The 19,531-nt window shown below is 45.7% G+C and overlaps 1 protein-coding gene across 4 annotated transcripts in view; it reads right to left on the bottom strand.

Moving 5' to 3' along the window:
- Positions 1 to 7,534: 7,534 nt before the first annotated feature.
- Positions 7,535 to 19,531, bottom strand: part of RAP1GAP (RAP1 GTPase activating protein) — a 53,026-nt gene continuing 41,029 nt past the window's right edge. For 2 of the 4 annotated variants that reach the window (XM_033159388.1, XM_033159384.1), the window contains exons 18-23: positions 18,683 to 18,792; positions 17,416 to 17,529; positions 15,685 to 15,802; positions 14,341 to 14,443; positions 10,784 to 10,887; positions 7,536 to 7,967 (exon numbers count right to left, since the gene is read on the bottom strand). In XM_033159388.1, the coding sequence (XP_033015279.1) occupies positions 7,857 to 7,967; positions 10,784 to 10,887; positions 14,341 to 14,443; positions 15,685 to 15,802; positions 17,416 to 17,529; positions 18,683 to 18,792 (660 nt within the window). In that variant the 3' untranslated portion in view covers positions 7,536 to 7,856. Of the gene's footprint in view, positions 7,968 to 8,622; positions 8,699 to 10,783; positions 10,888 to 14,340; positions 14,444 to 15,684; positions 15,803 to 17,415; positions 17,530 to 18,682; positions 18,793 to 19,531 lie in introns of those variants that run through there. The other 2 variants (XM_033159385.1, XM_033159387.1) reach the window with 2 other exon arrangements.

The following is a 19,531-nucleotide window of genomic DNA, read 5'->3' on the forward strand; positions in this document are numbered from 1 at the left end:
ATGACATGGAATGTCCGGGGATTGAACCAGAGGCCAAAGAGACGCAGAGTGTTTTACAGCATAGAAAAGAAGAATTTGGATATAATATGTTTACAGGAAACCCACATAGCCCGACGTCACAGAAGATTATTACAGAATAAAAAATTGGGCCAAGAGTTCATATCATCGGACAAGGTCAAGAAGAGAGGAGTAGTGATTTATGCAAAGGAGAAATATAGCCCAAGACAGCTATTCAAAGATGAAGAAGGGAGATACATCGCAATTGAAATTAACGTACAAGGCGAAAAATTTTTGATTCTGGGACTTTATGCACCAAATGAGGGAAAGTCAATCTTTTACAAGAAAATACATGATTTGCTGTTGGACTATTTGGATTACAAATTAGTTTGCCTTGGAGACTTTAATGGTGCAGTTTCCATATTAATGGACAGATCTCAAAGAACTAAATTAACGAATGATGGGAAACTCCCAAAGACCTTTTTTGAAATGGTGGACAATTTGAATTTGGTGGACTCATGGAGATTAAAAAACCCTACAGATACAGAGGCAACATATTTTAGTGAACCTCAGCAGTCATGGTCGAGGATAGACTATATTTGGATCTCGAATGAATTGGCTCCAAAAATACAAAAGGCAGAAATTGGCCCTAAAACTCTTTCAGACCACAATCCTGTACAGCTAAATTTAAAAATGATTTCCAAGGACTCTTTTAGATGGAGAATGGATGACGCTTTGATGAGAAACACCAAGCTAGTGGAAAGAGCGGCGAAAAAGATGAAAGAATATTTTCAGATAAATTGGAGCTCCGAAGTGGAGAAAAGAATCGCTTGGGATGCAAGTAAAGCTGTAATGAGAGGATTTCTTATTAGTGAAAAAGCAAAAAAGAAGAGACAACAAAATGCAGAGATGGAGAGATTGTTGAAATTAATCAAAGAAAAGGAAAAAGAATTAAGAGGACATCCCAAATGTGTTAAAATTCAAAAAGAAATTAAATACTTGCAATCCCAATATGCCAACATAATGAACCAGGACATTGAATGGAAAGTGAAAATGATGAAGCAAAGAACATTCGAATCGGCTAATAAATGTGGAAAACTACTAGCTTGGCAATTGAAGAAAAGACAAAAGGTAAATGTCATCAATACCTTGGTAGTAAACGGAAAAAACGTGGAGAAACCAGAGGAAATCAGATGGTGTTTTCAAAGATTCTACAAGCAACTGTACAAGGAGGAGAAGATAGATGAAGCAGAAATAGACCGATTTCTGGAAAAAAACGGATTACAAAAGGTCCCAGAGGAAAAATTAGTTACTCTCAACCACCCAATAACGACGCAGGAAATAGAAGATGCAATAAATAACATGCAATTGGGGAAGGCCCCAGGACCGGACGGATTAACAGCAAAATATTATAAGACATTGAAAGACTGGCTATCGCAGCCACTAAGAGAAGTTTGCAACAAGATATTAGAAGGAGATAGGGCACCAGAGACGTGGAAGGAAGCCTTTATCACACTGATTCCAAAACCAGATATGGATGTGACGCAAATGAAAAATTATCGTCCAATATCCCTTTTGAATGTGGATTATAAGATTTTTGCAAATATATTGGCTACAAGGTTAAAAAGAGTGTTGAAAGACTATATACATAGAGATCAAGCAGGTTTCTTGCCAGGAAGACAAATTAGTAATAATACGAGAATTATTGTGGACATTTTAGAAAAACTGGAGAGAAACATAAACACAGATGCGGCACTATTGTTTGTCGATGCAGAGAAAGCATTTGACAAAGTTTCTTGGACATTTATGAAAAAGAATCTGGAAAGGATGGGAGTTGGCGAAAAGTTTTTGAATGGAATTAATGCCATCTATACAGAACAAAGAGCAAAAGTAATTGTAAACAGTGTGATATCGGAGGAGTTTGAAGTCGAAAAGGGAACAAGACAAGGGTGCCCTATCTCCCCTTTACTCTTCATTACGGTCCTGGAAGTCCTCCTAAATATGATACGAAAGGACAAACAGATAAAAGGAATTCGTGTGGGAGAGAAGGAATACAAATTACGCGCCTTCGCAGATGATTTGATGCTATCCCTGCAAGAACCGGAAAGCAGTGTCCCCAGAGCTTTGGGAATAATTGAAAAATTTGGACTTGTAGCTGGTTTCAAGTTAAACAAGCAGAAAACCAAAGTTTTAGGAAAAAATATGAGTGCAGAACAAATTCAAAGAATACAGGAAGGCACTGGCCTCAATTTTGTCAAAATAGTAAAATATCTAGGTATCAATCTCACAACCAAGAATTTGAACCTGTATAAGGACAATTACGAAAAACTGTGGATGGAAATAAAGAAAGATATGGAAATATGGACAAGATTGAAACTGTCGTTAATGGGAAGAATTGCCGTGATAAAAATGAATGTCCTACCAAGGATGCTGTTTTTATTCCAAGCCATACCAATTTTGGATAAATTGGATTGCTTTAAGAAATGGCAAAAGGACTTATCAAAGTTTATATGGCAGGGCAAAAAGCCAAGAATCAAGTTTAAGATCCTAACAGACTCTAAAGAGAGAGGAGGCTTTGCCCTACCGGACTTAAGACTTTACTTTGAAGCAGCAGCCTTTTGCTGGCTAAAGGATTGGTTTAAACTAGAGAACGTTGATGTATTGGACTTGGAAGGACATGATAATATGTTTGGATGGCATGCATACCTTTGGTATGACAAGGTTAAGATCCACAGAACTTTTAAGTCTCATATAGTTAGAAAATCCTTGTATCAGGTTTGGACTAGATATAAAGACTTGTTAGAGAGAAAGACCCCTAGATGGATCTCTCCAGTGGAGGCCAAAGCCTATAAGAGACCGAACATGTCTGCAAATTGGTTAAGATATATGGACATATTGCAGCAGGAAGGGGACTCTTTTAAGCTAAAAAGTTACGATCAGGTGAAAAGTCAGGTCCCCGACTGGCTGCACTATTATCAGGTATATGAAACATTTAAAATGGACAAAAAAGTTGGTTTTCAAGTAGAAAAATCAAAACTGGAAACAGAACTGATAGAATCGAACTTTAAGAACCTTTCCAAAATGTATAATCTTTTGCTAGAGTGGCATACGAAAGATGAACTGGTTAAATCGTCAATGATAGACTGGGCGAAAGATGTAGGACACAATATCATGATGGATGACTGGGAGAGATTGTGGCAGAAAGGTATCAAATTCACTGCTTGTCATAGCTTAAGAGAAAATATAATGAAAATGGTTTACAGATGGTACTTGACACCAGTTAAGATAGCTAAGATGAATACCAAAATGTCAGATGTGTGTTGGAAATGTAAACATGCGAAAGGTACCTTTTTTCATATGTGGTGGTTGTGCCCAGCGGTAAATGCTTTCTGGGATAAGATTTATAATGAGTTGAAGAAGGTAATGAAAGTTACCTTTTGTAAGAAACCAGAGGCATTTCTTCTGAGCATGACCAACGAAGAGATACCCAGTCAGGACAGAGTGTTTTTTATGTATGCCACAACAGCAGCTAGAATATTATTGGCAAGAACATGGAAAGGGGAAGAAATACCAACGGTGGAAGAATGGCAGATGAAGATGATGGAATACATGGAACTCGCAGAGCTGACCGGCAGAATCCGAGACCAGAGGGAGGAGACGGTGTCACGAGAGTGGAAAAAATTTAAAGACTATTTAGTTAAATCAGTAAAATTGAATATTTGAGCAGAATCAAATAGAATAGCGGCTTTAGCAGGTTTATGTTAGATAAAATTGTTAGGAAGATATTTTTGTGTGAAAGATTTATTTGTTAGAAAATATGTTAAGATTTGGTGTTCAAGTCAAGATTTATATGCGATTAGGTATATGATCAAGTAAAGTAAAGCACACTAAAAATTGAGCAAATGTGAATAGAATAAGATACAAAGCTACCTAGGAGATATATACGATTTTGAAGACAGTGGAGGGAATGGGGGAAGTCCCCTAAAAGAGAGAAGATAGTACCAAGAAAAGTAAGAGGATAAGTGTTAGTTTAAAGGTTTGTATATGTTTCTTTTTATTGTAATTGTTTGATTGTGTTTTTGTGCTGTGTTTATGTATTGTATTTTTGTATTGTTTTGTAGTGTTAATGGTGGTGTTTATGTTATGTTTTTCTTTTGTCTTAATAGAAAATAATAAAATCTTATAAAAAAAAAAAATAAAATAGGATATAAGAAGATTAATTTTAATAAGAAGAATTTTAATAATTTTAATAATTAATTAAATAAGAAGATTTTTTTCATTTTCTGTATTTTTGTTAAGAATAAGGTGATAGATATAAGATGATAGATAAGGATTAAGATTAGTTGTAAAAGTAGAGTTTAAGTAGTTATAAAGTAACTACAGTATATTTGAAATGAACGCAGAAGAGAGGACGTGAGGAAGTCCCTCCAAGTAAGACTGTAAACAAGATTAAAATAATTAAATAGGGGTTTTGTTGTTTTAGATGTGTTTTATGTTTTGTACAAGTCTTTTTTTGTTGTTTTGTATTTTGTAGTTTGTATGTATTTTTTCTTTTTCTTGTTTGTATTCTCTCTAAATACTAATAAATTCTTTATAAAAAAAATAGTTAAGGAAGTTTTTAATGTTTGGTGTTTTATTCTGTTTTTAATATTCTGTTGGGAGCCGCCTAGAGTGGCTGGGGAAACCCAGCCAGATGGGCGGTGTGTAAATTATTATTATTATTATTAGCCCCAAAATACAAACCACAGGGGATGGTGACCACCCCCAGCTTCCCCTTTAGACTTCCAGAGATGGCTGCTTGACTAAGCGGGGCTTTTGGTTTGTAGCGACAAAGCTCTCTTTGGGGCAACCCAGCACAATCTCATCACACCCTTTGCAAGTACAGAACAAGTCCTGTTACAGCTGCCATGAAATGCTCATTCTGCCTTTGTAAGGAACCAAACTTTTAGCGTGGCAGCAGCCTCACTTTAGAACTCCCTGCCTATTGACATTAGGCAAGCGCCTTTGCTGTTGTAAGAAAAAATCTGCCCTTATTCCCTTATGGGGTACACAAGAGCCCTTGCAAAGTACTTTGCAAGTTCTCAATCGGTAGGAGTAAAAAAACAGAGGCCAACCAGAGTGTTATGTACTGAGTTGAATAGGATCCAAAATGCAGCAGTCTGATTGGTCCTAGAACAATAGTATTGAGATTGCAGCAGTCTGATTGGTCTGCAGGAGCCACCCAATCCAGCTCCAGGTGGAAGTGAATCCGCACTCCGATTGGCATACAGGAGTACGCCGGAATTAGCCAATCATGTGGGGCCCATTGTGTAAATAGTGTATATAAAGCAAACGTTTTGGGGAAACTGTGTTCCTCACTACTATGAGCTGAAGAAAGAGCATGAAATTCACACTTGACGGACTTGAGTATATTTCACAGAGAATAATTAGAAGCAAAACAGCTAGTAGGCTTGATGATTTTAGGGTCGGCTAAAAACAACTTTGCTTGGGCAAACACACATCTAAACAATGTAGAATGCTGGCATGTGTTTTAATATATTTTTAGCTTATCAGTGATTTCAATTCTCCTTTTAAATCCTTGTTTTTAACTGATAATTTCATAGTTTTTTATTTTTTTGTGTTAACCACTTTGAGGACTTTTATTTTTTTATTTTTACTAACAAGCGGTATGTTGTTGTTTTTGTGTGAAATAAAATAAATAAGTAGGCTTCCCTCCCCACGCCTGCCCTCTCCCCACCAGCTCTGTCAGCGATTGAAATGCACAGATTTCTCGTTTTATTTTACAGCCTGTATATCTTAAAAAGCATTTTACAAATAGAGTCTTCTTACAATAGCGATAAATAGATTTTTCATTTTTGTCTTTTTTTTATACATATGTCACTGGAAACAACAACACAACCTTGGAGCTTAAAAATTAAGAGAGAGAGAGAGAAGGAAGGAATCCTTAGTTCCTGAACATTAATTCATGGATTTTTGTGCATTTTTAAAAAATAAAGTAACAAAAACAGAGGACGGCAGGATGGAAGGGAGGGACACACACACACACACACACACACACACACACACGTGACACAGATGGCAAATGGGCCCAGACATTCACAGGATTTATCTAGTCACAAGAAGGCAGGTTGAAATTAAGTACTTTGGAATCTGGGCACATGTTCTTCCCTGGTCCTGCACATTGGCAGGTCCAGGAGAAGAGAGCTAGGAAAGGGGGTTGCAAAGTAACAATCCACCCCCACCCCCCGAAAAAAAAAACCTATACAGCATGGATTCAGACTGGCCGCAGTTTGGAGGGAACGATCCAAAGGCAGCTTGGAGTGTCCTGCTACGAGCAATAAACTTCCGTTAGGGAATATGGCAATACAACCCCTATCCCGTCTCCCCCCTGTGTCTGGCTCTATCTGGTTTTTCTTGATGAAGAGACAACACACAGCATGCAAGGAGGTTATCTTGGAACGGGCTGCTGCTCCCCCACCAAAAAGAGAGATAAATGGGACGGAAGCAGTTCACTGGCTGTCGTTCTAAGTGCCCTGGATGCCGGCTGTCTTGCGGCAACAGAAAATAAATAAAGAGTCAATTGTCAATTATTCTTTGGGATAAACTTCGAGAAAAAAACAAGAGGAAAAGAGACACACGTTGCCTGGGAGGATGAGGGCTCCCCCAAACCCTGCCAATCCACCCTGTCTTGGGGGCTCGTATATTTGGGAACCATTATGTGAAGTTACCCGGACGCCGCCTCCAATTCTGCCCTGGTTCCCATTATTGCCAGATGTGCCACTAGGAAAGAAAGGATTTCGGACTGTGTGGATGAGCACAGCAGCAAGGCTCAGCTGGAGAAAGAGAGAGAGAAAGAGAAAGAGAGGGATTCACAGTGCCACTTCTGATGGAGAGCAGCTGATGGACTTGGCAGCTGATGGCAGGATATATACACAGAAGGACGAACGGGGAGCATGGCTGTTTTACAAACGGAGAGAGGAGTGCCTTGATCTGTCCCAGCCTCTAGTGAACCACAAAACGGCTTAGACTCCACAGTCACAGCGCTTCTGGAGCAGGGTCTCCGGTTCCGCTCCCCCGGTGTGTCGAAATGCTGGAGATTCGGCACGGCAGGTGCTCCGTGGCGGAGCGTGAGCAGAAGTCGTAGAGTCGAAGAACTGCAGGGTTGGACGGTACCCCCAGGGCTCATCTAGTCCAACCCCCGGCAATGCAGGAATCGCAGCTAAACCACCCCTTGCAAGTGGGCCACCCAACCTCGGCTTCTAAACCTCCAATGAAAGAGAGCCCGCTGCCTTCTGAGAGACTCCACTCCACTGTCAAATGGCGTTCCCCGCCGGAAAGTTCTTCCAGAGGTTTTGTTCTTCTCTCCAAGCTCCCGATCCGGAGCTCTCCACTCCCTTTGGTGCCCTCGAAGCACCCGGACTGCCGAGCTCTTGGTTCGTTTTCTGCGCTGGTTTCCCTCTCCCCAGGTAGTTTGATGGCAATGCGAGAGCCGCAGAGCCACCCCACTGCCCCTTGCTTCTAGAGACAAGTGAAACAGACATTGCCGCCGCAGAAAAGGGCTGGGGGGAATCTGGATGTGGGTGGGTGATTGTCCACGTTTTGATTCAAAGAGCGCCATGTCCTCATCTTGGCTTCACAGTTGGGCCTGCCAGTCATCACTGATGGCTGCGAGATGTCGTCCGCGGAGGGCCAGACCTAATAATGGGGTGGGACAAGGGGGTGTCGAGCACAGCTCATGGAGGGGACAGGGATTAGGCAGGGACCTCGAGAGCCTCTCCTCAAGGCCTGGCCAGTCCCAGCATGCCTTGCTGCCCTACCAAAAGAGTCCGGAAGGAGAGTAAGGGGAGGCAGCTGCTTGTTTAAGATGGCGGCTTGGGCAGGTCAGCTTTGCCGGCCGGGCAGTAGTCTTGTGCCGTGACGAAGATGGGGGCCTTCCGCAATTCCCTCAGCTTGTGCTTCTTCGCCGTGTGCTGTAGGGGGGGGGAGGAAGGGCGGACGAGGAAGAGGAGGAAGTCAGTTTGGGAAAGATGGGGAATGCGGAACTCGTCCCCCTAAAGGCACCCTCGCCCTTTTAGGATGGGGAATGGGATTGGAAGACTGGGGGTAAATTGCAGAGAAGGGAGCTGAGGGGTGGGGGCCACAAGGAATAGGGTAACAGAATCCTAGAGCTGTAGAACAGGAAGAGGCTCCAAGGGACAACTAGTCTGACCTCCCCACTCCCCCGGCCATGCAGTGATCACAGCTAAAAAGCCCTGGCAGGTGGCTGTCCAACCTCTGCTTAAAAACCAATGAGCTATTTGGAGCTATTTTGGGTGGGGTGGGGGCGAGGGGCAGGAAACATGAAGGAGGGAAAGGGTTAAGTTAGAGAACATGCCTTACGTGCGCATGGTCCAACAGAGAATGGCATCACAAGAGGGTGGCACAAAGGAAGGGGCTGGGTGTTTCTGGGGTGCCCCTGGGGAGGGGCAGGGTTCTTTAGGGCAGGAAATGCCAGCCCCACCAAGGCAAGAAGTGGAAAGGAGGAAGCAGCCCTCCTTCCCCTTTTACGACGTGGAGCAATATGGGTCTTGCTCTGAGAGGGACCGGGAAGACTTGCTCAAAGCCTGCTGGCTTGCTCACTGCATTCCCGAGAAGCGAAAGAGGGTCTGACCTTGTGGGGAGAGAGGCATCCACGGAGGCTGGGCAGGGAGGGCTAGCAGCTCTGCGGGGGACACACAGAAAGGAAGAGAACTGTAAGGCCACATGCAAGGGGAGTCGAGGGAAACCACGGAACGGATCAGCTCGTGCAAGGGGGGGAGCCTCGGTGGCAGAGCCCCACGGCCTCCTCCAGGCCTGCCCCAATCCTCGTGCCTTCTGCCCACTGACACACTTTCCCATGGGTACAAGTGGCTGTATCGATTCTTGCTTAAGAACGTATTAACTGTCCTGTTGGATCAGGCCAACGGTCATAGCTGTCAAGTTTCGGTTTTGAAAACAAGGGATCAGCAGTCTCACCTATCCCGGGGACAGTCACATGTCAGTGGTGGGCGGAGCCAGAAGCAAAAGTGGGCGGAGCCGCAATGTAAACTCCAAGTGGGCTCGGGCTCGGAGCGGAGCAAATAGGAGGGCAGCCACCAAAGAGGAGGGCAGCCATGTGCTCCGCGCAATGGAGCCCCATCGTCTTCTTGTCTGATCCCATCAATACAGGACAGGAAGCAGCAGCTGCTCAAAGGCAGCCAGGCTCCGCCCGCCAGCTAACCCTATTGGCCGGCTGAGGGGCTCGGCGGCAATGGATAGGGGCTGATGCAGGGGGAGGAATACACCCCCTTGTAAGCACGGGAAACGGCTCCCACTTGCTTGGAGGGCTGAGGCTTTTCTCTCCAAGTAGGCGAGGTCTTCCCACCCAGTCCCTGGCCAGCAGGGGAGGAGCTGCTTCCATTAAAAACGGGAAATTTAAGGGAAATAAAAAATAAGGGAGAGCAGCGGGAAACTGCTTAAAATAAGGGAGAATCCCGGGGAAAACGGGATACTTGACAGCACTGCCAACGGTCCATTTGGTCCGGTATCCTGTTGCCACAGTGGCCAAATACCCCTAAGAAGCTGGAAATCTAGGCAGACTGCCCCTGAACCTGGAGGTTCCATAAGGACATAAAAAAGCCCGGCTGCTGTATCAGGCTAACGGCCCAACTAGTCCAGCATCCTGTTCCCACGGTGGTTGAACAGTTGCCCGTTATGCAATACCGGCAAGCAGGATTCAAGTGCAAGAGCAACACTCTCCCCTCCTGTGATTTCCAGCAACTGGGATTCAGATGCACCGCTGCCTCCGACTGTGGAGGCAGAGCAGAGCCATTGTGGCTGGGAGCCATCGATAGCTCTTGAATTTTTCTAACCCTCTTTTAAAGCCATTCAGGTTGGTGGCCACCACTGCATCCAGTGGGAGGGAGTTCCGTAGTCTGTGTCGCTTGTGTGTGTCAGCCACCGCTTTAATCTGCAAGATCAGCCCCTGTCCCACAGACACCAGAAGGGTGTCCTTTTCCTAACGCACCCACAGGAAAATAATCCACACACACACACCCCACCTTATGCCGCTGCCTCCTCTTGCCTCCTCCCATATCCCTGAAAAAATAAACCTATGCTGCCAATACTCGTGGTAAATCAGTATACAATAAGCAGCACAAAAACGGCGCACACAAATCTACCAAACCATTCCACGTATTGAATTCTATATTGGTAGTCCAATCAAAAAGAGAGCAATGCAAAAAGTCCAAACAAAGAAGCCACAAAGAGAAAACTCATTCAAGTTAGTACAACAGGACAATTTCAGTCTATAAATGTCTTTAGCCAGGCTCCTGTAGATATTGATGAAAATAGGTCCAGTCAGATGATACGCACAGATGTTAATAGATGAAAGCAAGTCCAATCAGATGGAATATTGAAGATGTGATGCACAAAAATTAGACAGGGTGCCGGCATTTGTCCCCTGTTTCGCCCATGGACAATTTGGGGCTTCTTCAGTAAATTCTTTCCCAGGATTTACTGTATATTCATACATACACTGGTGGGATAAGTCAAACCTTATTAGTATTAAAACATACAGCGCAAAGGGTATCAAAGTTTGTAAATAACGACTACCAATATAGAATTCAATACATGGAATGGTTTGGTAGATTTGTGTGCGCCGTTTTTGTGCTGCTTATTGTATACTGATCCTCCCATATCCCGGCTCCAGACACTCGCAGGCCTCCTCCTCTGCCCTGCAACCGGAAGACTGTGTTTGCGGCAAAACTTGGCCCTCTCACACACTTACCAGGTGGGGAGGTTGCCTCTCAGACTGTTCCAGCTGGATTTTTATTTCTGGACAAGAGGGGTCCGTAGATTTCCTGGGGTCTGGCTGCGGAGAGCGAGAAGGGCCTGGAAAGATGGAGAATGGGATGGGAGTGGGGGGACAGAACAACTTAAGTATAGCCTTTACCAGGAACAGTCTAAATGGGGACCCATTTCCCTACGGCAACGTTTTTTTTACCAGTGTGCCATGTTGCATGCCTTGAATGATGGTCAGGGATGCCGTGGGCAACGCTGGCCTCTGTCCCTCTTTCCTTCCCTCCCTCCTTGGATGCCCTCTTGCGTCTCTGCCTCCCAAAGGCTTGCATGGCTGTTTGTTGCAGCAGCCCTGGCTACAAGCTCCCCAGGCGAATGGTGCCTCTGGGGCTGGCCAGGGGTCAAAGCAATGATTTTTCAGCATCAACTTCGTTGGACTGGTCATGTTATTGCGGATGCCTGATGATCGTCTTCCAAAGCAACTGCTCTATTCCAAACTTAAAAATGGAAAGCGTAACGCCAGTGGTCAACAAAAGAGGTTTAATGACCCTCTCAAGACGGATCTTTAAAAAAATGTAGGATAAACACCGACAACTGGGGAACACTGGCCTGCGGGCGCTCCAGTTGGAGAACAGCCTTTACCAAATGCTTGAACTCAGGGTGAAAGGGAGAAACGTGCTAAGAGGAAGGCACACTTGGCAAACCCTCGCCGTGATCAACTCCCGCCCGGAAACCTATGTCCCCACTGTGGAAGGATGTGCGGATCCAGAACTGGCCTCCACAGTCACTTACGGACTCGCTGTTAAAACCGTGTTTATGGAAGACAATCTTACTCGGCTACGAGGGATCGCCAAAGAGAGAGAAGAGCTGGTTGGCAGGAGCTGAGGCGGCTCAGAGACCTGGGGTGGCTGTGGCGGCTGCGTGGGTGACTCCCAAGGAGAGGGGAGACAGGAGAGGAGGCCGAGAGAACACTCCACAAGGGAAGGTGATTGAATAAAGGGTGAGAGGCTGCCAGCTCAGCAGGCAAGGAGTGACCTAACTGGGCTCCTGAGCCTCGCCGGGGTGCCGCAGAAAGGATGTAGTTGGTCACAGGAGCTTTTGACGACTTCTGCCCTACGGGAGGTCCGCACAGAGGACCCGAGTTCAAGAGAAACTCCCTCCTCCTGCGTTTTCCAGCTATGGGTATTCAGAAGCATCACTGCCTTAAAGTGTCAGGTGGGTAGCCGTGTTGGTCTGCCATAGTCGAAACAAAATAGAAAATTCTTTCCAGTAGCACCATAGAGACCAACTGAGTTTGTTCTTGGTATGAGCTTTCGTGTGCATGTACACTTCTTCAGATACACTGAAACAGAAGTCACCAGCCACTTCAGAAATAGACTGGAAAGAGAAGTGGCTGAATTGCAACTAATCACCAAACTTAAAACCATGGAGAAACCTGGTCTGAACAAAGACATTGGATTCTTATCTCATTATACATAACAAAGCTATCTTTAGCCACCACACCCCTTGCCTTTTCCTGCAAGACTAATTGCAGCCGTTAACAGTCGTCAACAGGTTTTCCACACCTATCAGCTGATCACCCATTCCCACCACCCTTCTGAGTAATACCCCTCCCCACTCTCTCACTATATATAAGGATCTGGTGACTTCTGTCTGAAGAAGTGTGCATGCACATGAAAGCTCATACCAAGAACAAACTCAGTTGGTCTCTAAGGTGCTACTGGAAAGGATTTTCTATTTTGTTTTGCCTTAAAGTGTGACAGCAGAGCAAAACCAGCACGGTCAGTTGGCATTGATCCTCCAGAATAAGAGGAGAGCAAGAGGCAGGCAAAGGGTGCTTTGATTCGTGAGCAGAACATCTTCCCCCATCCCTGGGAAAGGAAGCGCAATGACGCAGGCCAATGAGCTCCATGCCTTAGGGGAGAGGAAGAACAGATGGGAAGAAGGGAGAGGCAACCACGGCAGCATCAGGACCGGTTAACATCTGGTTGTAACATATAACACACAGAGAGACCTGTAGGCTTCCCTTTCGTTAGCGTTGATTAATTGAACCCGGGTGGGAGCAGTGGAGAAATTCAGTCTGGTTTGCATTTTAAGAACGAGCCTAGCAAATTCAACAATGCGTGAAAGGAAAACACAGCTATTCCCTGGGTTTTTGCTCTTCTCCAAATTCAGCTCTCCAGCCAGACGATGCGTACAAAGACCAGGGTTCAAATTGCCCGCACAGCCATGAAGCTCACTCAGTGACCTTGGGGGCCAGCCATTGCCTCTCAGCCTAACCTGCCCCACAGGGTATCTGAAGAAGTGTGCATGCACACGAAAGCTCATACCAAGAACAAACTTAGTTGGTGTCTAAAGTGCTACTTGGGAGAAAAGCAATGAAAAACCTAGACAGCATCTTAAAAAGCAAAGACATCACCCTGCCGACAAAGGTCCGTATAGTTAAAGCTATGGTTTTCCCAGTAGTAATGTACGGAAGTGAGAGCTGGACCATAAAGAAGGCTGATCGCCGAAGAATTGATGCTTTTGAATTCTGGTGCTGGAGGAGACTCTTGAGAGTCCCATGGACTGCAAGAAGATCAAACCTATCCATTCTCAAAGAAATCAGCCCTGAGTGCTCTCTAGAAGGACAGATCCTGAAGTTGAGGCTCCAGTACTTTGGCCACCTCATGAGAAGAGAAGACTCCCTGGAAAAGACCCTGATGTTGGGAAAGATGGAGGGCACAAGGAGAAGGGGACGACAGAGGATGAGATGGTTGGACAGTGTTCTTGAAGCTACTAACATGAGTTTGGTCAAACTGCGAGAGGCAGTGAAGGATAGGCGTGCCTGGCGTGCTCTGGTCCAGGGGGTCACGAAGAGTCGGACACGACTGAACGACTGAACAACAACAACAACAAAGTGCTACTGGAAGGATTTTTTTATTTTATGTTTTGTTTTGACTAACCCACAGGGTAGTTGTAGGGATTAAATAAAGAGCTCCTTTGTGGGGGGGGGAGGTGAGACATGAATGCAAAGAATAAATCAAGATATATAGGGGAAAATGGGCATCAATGTACAGACATTAATGAACGTATCATATGGAAATTCATTCAAATAAGTCCTACTCGGAGCAGACACCCTGAAATTAATGAATCAAAGTCAGCCACGTCCATCACTTTCAATGGGTCTCCTTTGAGTAGGACTAGCATCGAACGTAAATTTCATTTATTTGTTTTATTTATTGGACCTTGGAGAAAAAGCTCAATTAATCAGCACAGTAATCCTGTGAGGTAGGCTAGGCTGAGAGGAAGGGTTGGGCCAAAAATTAGCTGGCCAAAAATGTGTATATTAGGAAATATGAGCACTAAGGACTTCCGGGGAGGCAACACGGCTGGTCAGTCGTCTCTGTCGAGACTGTCGGCAGAGATAATTAAGTGGTGATTAACGCTGACCGACCCATGCAAAATGGGGGGCGCAAGGCCCACCTCGCAGGGGTGTCGCAGTGGACAAGGCAAGGACTGCACGGGGCAGAACGGAGAGGGGTGTTTTAAAATGGAATCCGGTACCTGGTGAGCTGCCTCCACTGGTGTTGCTGAGGCTGTCGTCCAGCCAGGTACTGTAGATGAAAGAGTCCCGCTTGTGGGGGGTGCCTGATGAGGACTGGCTCTCCTGGGGGGCAGACACAAGAAGGAAGACACAGTGTTGGTGAGTGGGGGAGAAGGGGGACTTTTCTTTGGCACGGAAGAGAGAGTGAACCATCGCCAAGCTGATCATTTTATCACCTGTAATCAATGGCATTTATTCTGCAAACATCCTCCTGGGTGTTCTCCAGTTCATTTCCCTGCGATCTCAGTGCTTACTTTTTCATTCGTCTATTATGAACGTTTAAAACAATTACCCATCGCAAAGTGTTGTCTTCCAGGACAAATGCATGAACAGATGTTAAGCCTTGTCTGCGGTTATCCACATGGCAGCAGCAAAACAGACTTGAAAAATGTTATTAATCTCCCATCCACAGGGTATATACCTCAGTCTAGAGTGTTAAGATAATTTCTCCATAGTGGCTGCTTTGACTGGAGACAGAAGGGAAATTACTGCACTATTCTTAATAAACAATATACCGCATTGGTCCGAATATAAGCCACGCTCGCAAATAAGCTGCACATTTAGAATTCAAGGGTGGGGGGGAGACAATACCCGAAAATAAGCCGCTCCCTTAAAATTGGGTTACAGGCTAAAAATTGCTGCGGTTGGTAGAATTGACCTCCGAGCCAATTTAAGCCTTTGATCTTGCAAGTCCGCAAAAATTACCGTACAGTCACTAAAATCGCAAGTCGCCATTCCGTTGCTACAATTCCGCAGCAATTTTACTCCCGTAAATAGCAAACGAACAGTCACAAGCTCACAAATTGGAAATAAAACAATTTTTTGGGTTCCGTTTTACCGCATGTCTGTTTCAGCAGCGGTATCGTAAAAGCCAGTTTTCGTAAGGTCACGCATTTAAGCCACACTTTTAACTTTTCACGGTCGGAATTTGGAGGGAAAAAAGAGTGCGGCTTATATTCAGGCCAATACGGTAAATCATGTGCTTACTGACAACTTTACAAGCACACGGTGCTTAAAACCAAGCAACTCCCCATTTATGCATTACGCATTTGTGCGCAACCGCGCATACCATGCGGTGCCGGGAACCCAGAAGTGGAACCTGGAGACGTGGAGCCCCCTGGAGAGTCCTAGTGGCTTGCGAGGAGACCCACCCCAGAATCTGAAGAGGACACCCTCTTCGGCCTCCAAGGAGGGTCTCCTCGTAAGCCAGAGGGGCAGCGGGGCTTTGTTGAGCCTTAACAACTGGGGGAGCCATCGCAGCTTCCCTGCATGTACTAAGCTCTGCCTCGTCGAGACCGTCTTACCATGCCGGTGTCTTCATCGTGGCCCCCCTCTTCTGCCACGCTGCCAAAGCTGCTAGCGCTGGAGGAGGAACGCGAGAAATCGCGCAGGGCGTCTGGCTTGGGGGCTACAGGATCCGGTCTGCAAGGAGAGAGAGAGAAAGAAGGCCCATTTTCTCTGTGTCCCAAACGCATCATTGCGCCTAGAGGCTTATCTTTCCTAGGTATAATTACGGATCTGGCGCTGGACACTTAACTTCGCCTAAACTCAAATCCTCCACTGAGATCCAGCGCTGAGGGCCTTCTGGCCATAGCTGTCAACCCTCCCTGCTATTTCCCAATGCTATAATAAGGGGATTTCACGCAAAAAAGGGGAAAGGTTGACAGCTATGCTTCTGGCGGTTCCCTCATTGCAAGAAGTGAGGTTACAGGGAACCAGGCAGAGGGCCTTCTCGGTAGTGGCGCCCGCCCTGTGGAACGCCCTCCCATCAGATGTCAAGGAAATAAGCAGCTATCCTATTTTTAAAAGACATCTGAAGGCAGCCCTGTTTAGGGAAGTTTTTAATATTTAACGCTGTATTGTTTTTAACACTCGATTGGGATCCACCCAGAGTGGCGGGGGAAACTCAGCCAGATGGGTGGGGTATAAAATTATTATTATTATTATTATTATTATTATTATTATTATTATTATTATTATTATTATTATTACTCCCGGTCTAATATCCCTAGTGCTGCAAGATTGTCACAAGAGTGCCTGGACTAAAATTGTCTATCAAAAACTTCACTCTTGTGGTTTATCACCACAACAGCTACTCACTTTGGGTTTTAGTAAAGCAAACAGAATAATTTGTCAGCGCCCAAATGATATCGAGCATCAGAACAACTTGGCCACAATAAGGAAATTTTACACATGGTAATACTATTTTCTGCCTTCCCATTTTGACTCTCTGGCACCCTGTCTGCATAACCTAGCAATTCTAAAATATAGGCGCGCTTTTACTCTCGCAAGATTGAATGTATTGCCCTCGGCTGTACTTGAGGGACAATTCCAAACGAAAAACGCTTATGTCCCTGTGGAGATGGCAGTACCGAATCGGTGGCTCATGCCCTTCTGACTTGCACTCTTTATAAAGACTTGAGGAATGAGATTATCACCCCTCTTTTATTGTCCGTTCTGGGTCGCCCAACCACTGCCACAGTGTCCTTTCTCTTGGCACATCAAGATGAGCAGGTGACAGCGAAGGTTGCAAGGTTTTTTCGCTGGGGCAATCAGAATAAGATCCGCTATTTGACTATTGATTCAAAACCCTAAAATGTATTTTATATAATTGACTTTTAATTTCTATTCTTTGTATAGTCTGCGGTTGTTTTATTGCTAGGGCCTATGGCTGACACAAATAAAGATTCCTTCACTCATTGGTGTGCTTTCAAACTGCTAGGTTGGCAGGAGCTGGGGCAGAGCAACTGGGTTCGCGGGGATTCGAACCGCCGACCTTCTGATCGGCAAGCCCAAGAGGCTCAGTGGTTTAGACCACAGCGCCACCCGCGTCCCACTGCATGAAGAACCTAAGAACAGCAGAAGAGCCTCCTGTCTGGGTCAGGCCATGGCCCACCTAGTCCAGGATCCTGTTCTCGCAGTGGCCAACCAGATGCCCCGACTGGAAGCCTGCAAGCAAGACCCAAGCACAGGAGAAACACTCCCCTCCTGTGGTCCCCAACAAGCCAAACTTATGCCAAGAGACATATGCCAACCTGTTCTTGGTGGTGGGCATCTCTGGAGAGCTCTGATTGGATGAGTTCTCAGACTTGGGTTCTTGAGATACATGGCCGCTGTCCGGAGTCTTCTGGGTCCCAGTGGGGCTTTCCCTGTGGGGCACATAAAGCTGGCTTTGCTGGTCAAGTCAAAAGAATTTGGGAGTGGGGAGGAGGGCTTGGTTGCCACGATCATGTGATACTGGGGGGGGGGGGCTAATGGGAGCATGGCTGGAGTTAGCAGTAGGCAAACAAGTCAGTGTCAATTTTGGGACTCCTCGATTTCTCATTCTTAAACACAGTTCTCCACGTTTGGGAAATTTTATTATTTTGAAAAGTTGTGCGTTTTTTAAAAATAAAAATATTCATCTACCCCTACGTCATTAAAAAGCACCAGTTTACAGCAGTAAATCGTAAAACTTTGCAATAAAAAAGTATTAAAAGGTTTTTTTAAAAACAGGCATAATTTAAATATTGCGGAAGGATGTACAGTGGAACCTCGGTTTCCAAGTGTCTCGGAAGCCGAAAACCCAGAAGTAATTGCTTCCGTTTTCGAAAGTGCCTCAAAGTCAAACGGCTTTCGCTGCATGTTTTTCCGTTTTCTTTATTGAATTTGCAGACTGCCCTTTGCGCCTCGGTTTTCGAACTTTTCGGAACTCAGAGCAGTCTTCCGAAATGGATTAGGCTTGAAAATCGAGGTTCCACTGCATTCTTAATTGCCTGTATACAACAGAAAAGCTTTCACCGGGCATTTAAAAGTTGGCACGGCAGTTTAGTGTGAATTTCTCCTAAAATACACACGTTTGTACACAACTGTGCCCAAGATACACATTTTTGCAGAGTGATGTCTCCTAACGCAATGAATTTCGTCTGCTATTTTCTCTGAATATATACGCAGAATATATCTGTACACATTTCTTGGCTGGAGAGCTGCCTTGCGACATGCGGAGAATGGCGGATTTCATAGATCTGCAGAGTTGGAAGGGACTTGGAGGGTCATCTAGTCCAACCCCCTGCAATGAAGGAATCCCAACTAAATTTTAAATGTTGGTTTTGTGTTGCGGTTCTCCTATCGCTTTGGAAAGTGCAACCTGGATGAACTTTTGGACCAAAAAATAAAAATAAAATAAAATAAATCAGAAGGTTTAGATTGAAAAATAGTTAAGAAAATAACAAGGCGAGAAGAATATGTTAGTAAAATAGAAGAAGAAGCAAAACTGCCCACCTCCACCCCTTCCACCTCACTTGCCCCCCCCCTGCGCCCCACCTTTTCTCCTGCACCTCCTGGATGTTCTCAATCCCGATGGCGCTGCTCCTCCGGGAGCTGAAGGGCCCCGATTTCTTCCGTGTCGGGCTCTTTCCAGGGACTATCAGGGACTGGAAGAGAGGCAAGCCCATCAGGCAGAGAGAAAGAGAAACTTGAGAGAAGGGAAAGCAGGGCGCTGGCAGAGAAGGGTGCAAAAAGGGCAAGAGACTGGGACCAAGTTGGCCACCACAAAGTGGCTGCCGTAGAAGCGGAGGTACGGTCGGAGCTCGTGGGCAAGAGGGTGCCACCATCACGGGCCTTTGCAGGTGTTTCTATGCCATACCTGTCAAGTTTCGGATTTGAAAATAAGGGATCAGCAGTCTCACCTATCCCGGGGACAGTCACATGTCAGTGGTGGGCGGAGCCAGAAGCAAAAGTGGGCGGAGCAGCAATGTAAACTCCAAGCGGGCTTGAGCTCGGAGCGGAGCAAAGAGGGCAGCCAGCAAAGAGGAGGGCAGCCATGTGCTCCGCGTGATGGAGCCCCACTGTCTTCTTGTCTGATCCCACCAAAACAGGACAGGAAGCAGCAGCTACTCAAAGGCAGCCAGGCTCCGCCCACCAGCTGACCCTATTGGCCGGCTGAGGGGCTCGGCGGCAACGGATAGGGGCTGATGCAGGGGGAGGAATGCACCCCCCCTGTAAGCACGGGAAACGGCTCCCACTTGCTTTGAGGGCTGAGGCTTTTCTCTCCAAGTAGGCGAGGTCTTCCCACCCAGTCCCTGGCCAGCAGGGGAGGAGCTGCTTCCATTAAAAACGGGAAATTTAAGGGAAATAAAAAATAAGGGAGAGCAGCGGGAAACTGCTTGAAAT

Source organism: Lacerta agilis, chromosome 8 (assembly GCF_009819535.1).
Source record: "Lacerta agilis isolate rLacAgi1 chromosome 8, rLacAgi1.pri, whole genome shotgun sequence".
Taxonomy (NCBI): Eukaryota; Metazoa; Chordata; class Lepidosauria; order Squamata; family Lacertidae; genus Lacerta; species Lacerta agilis.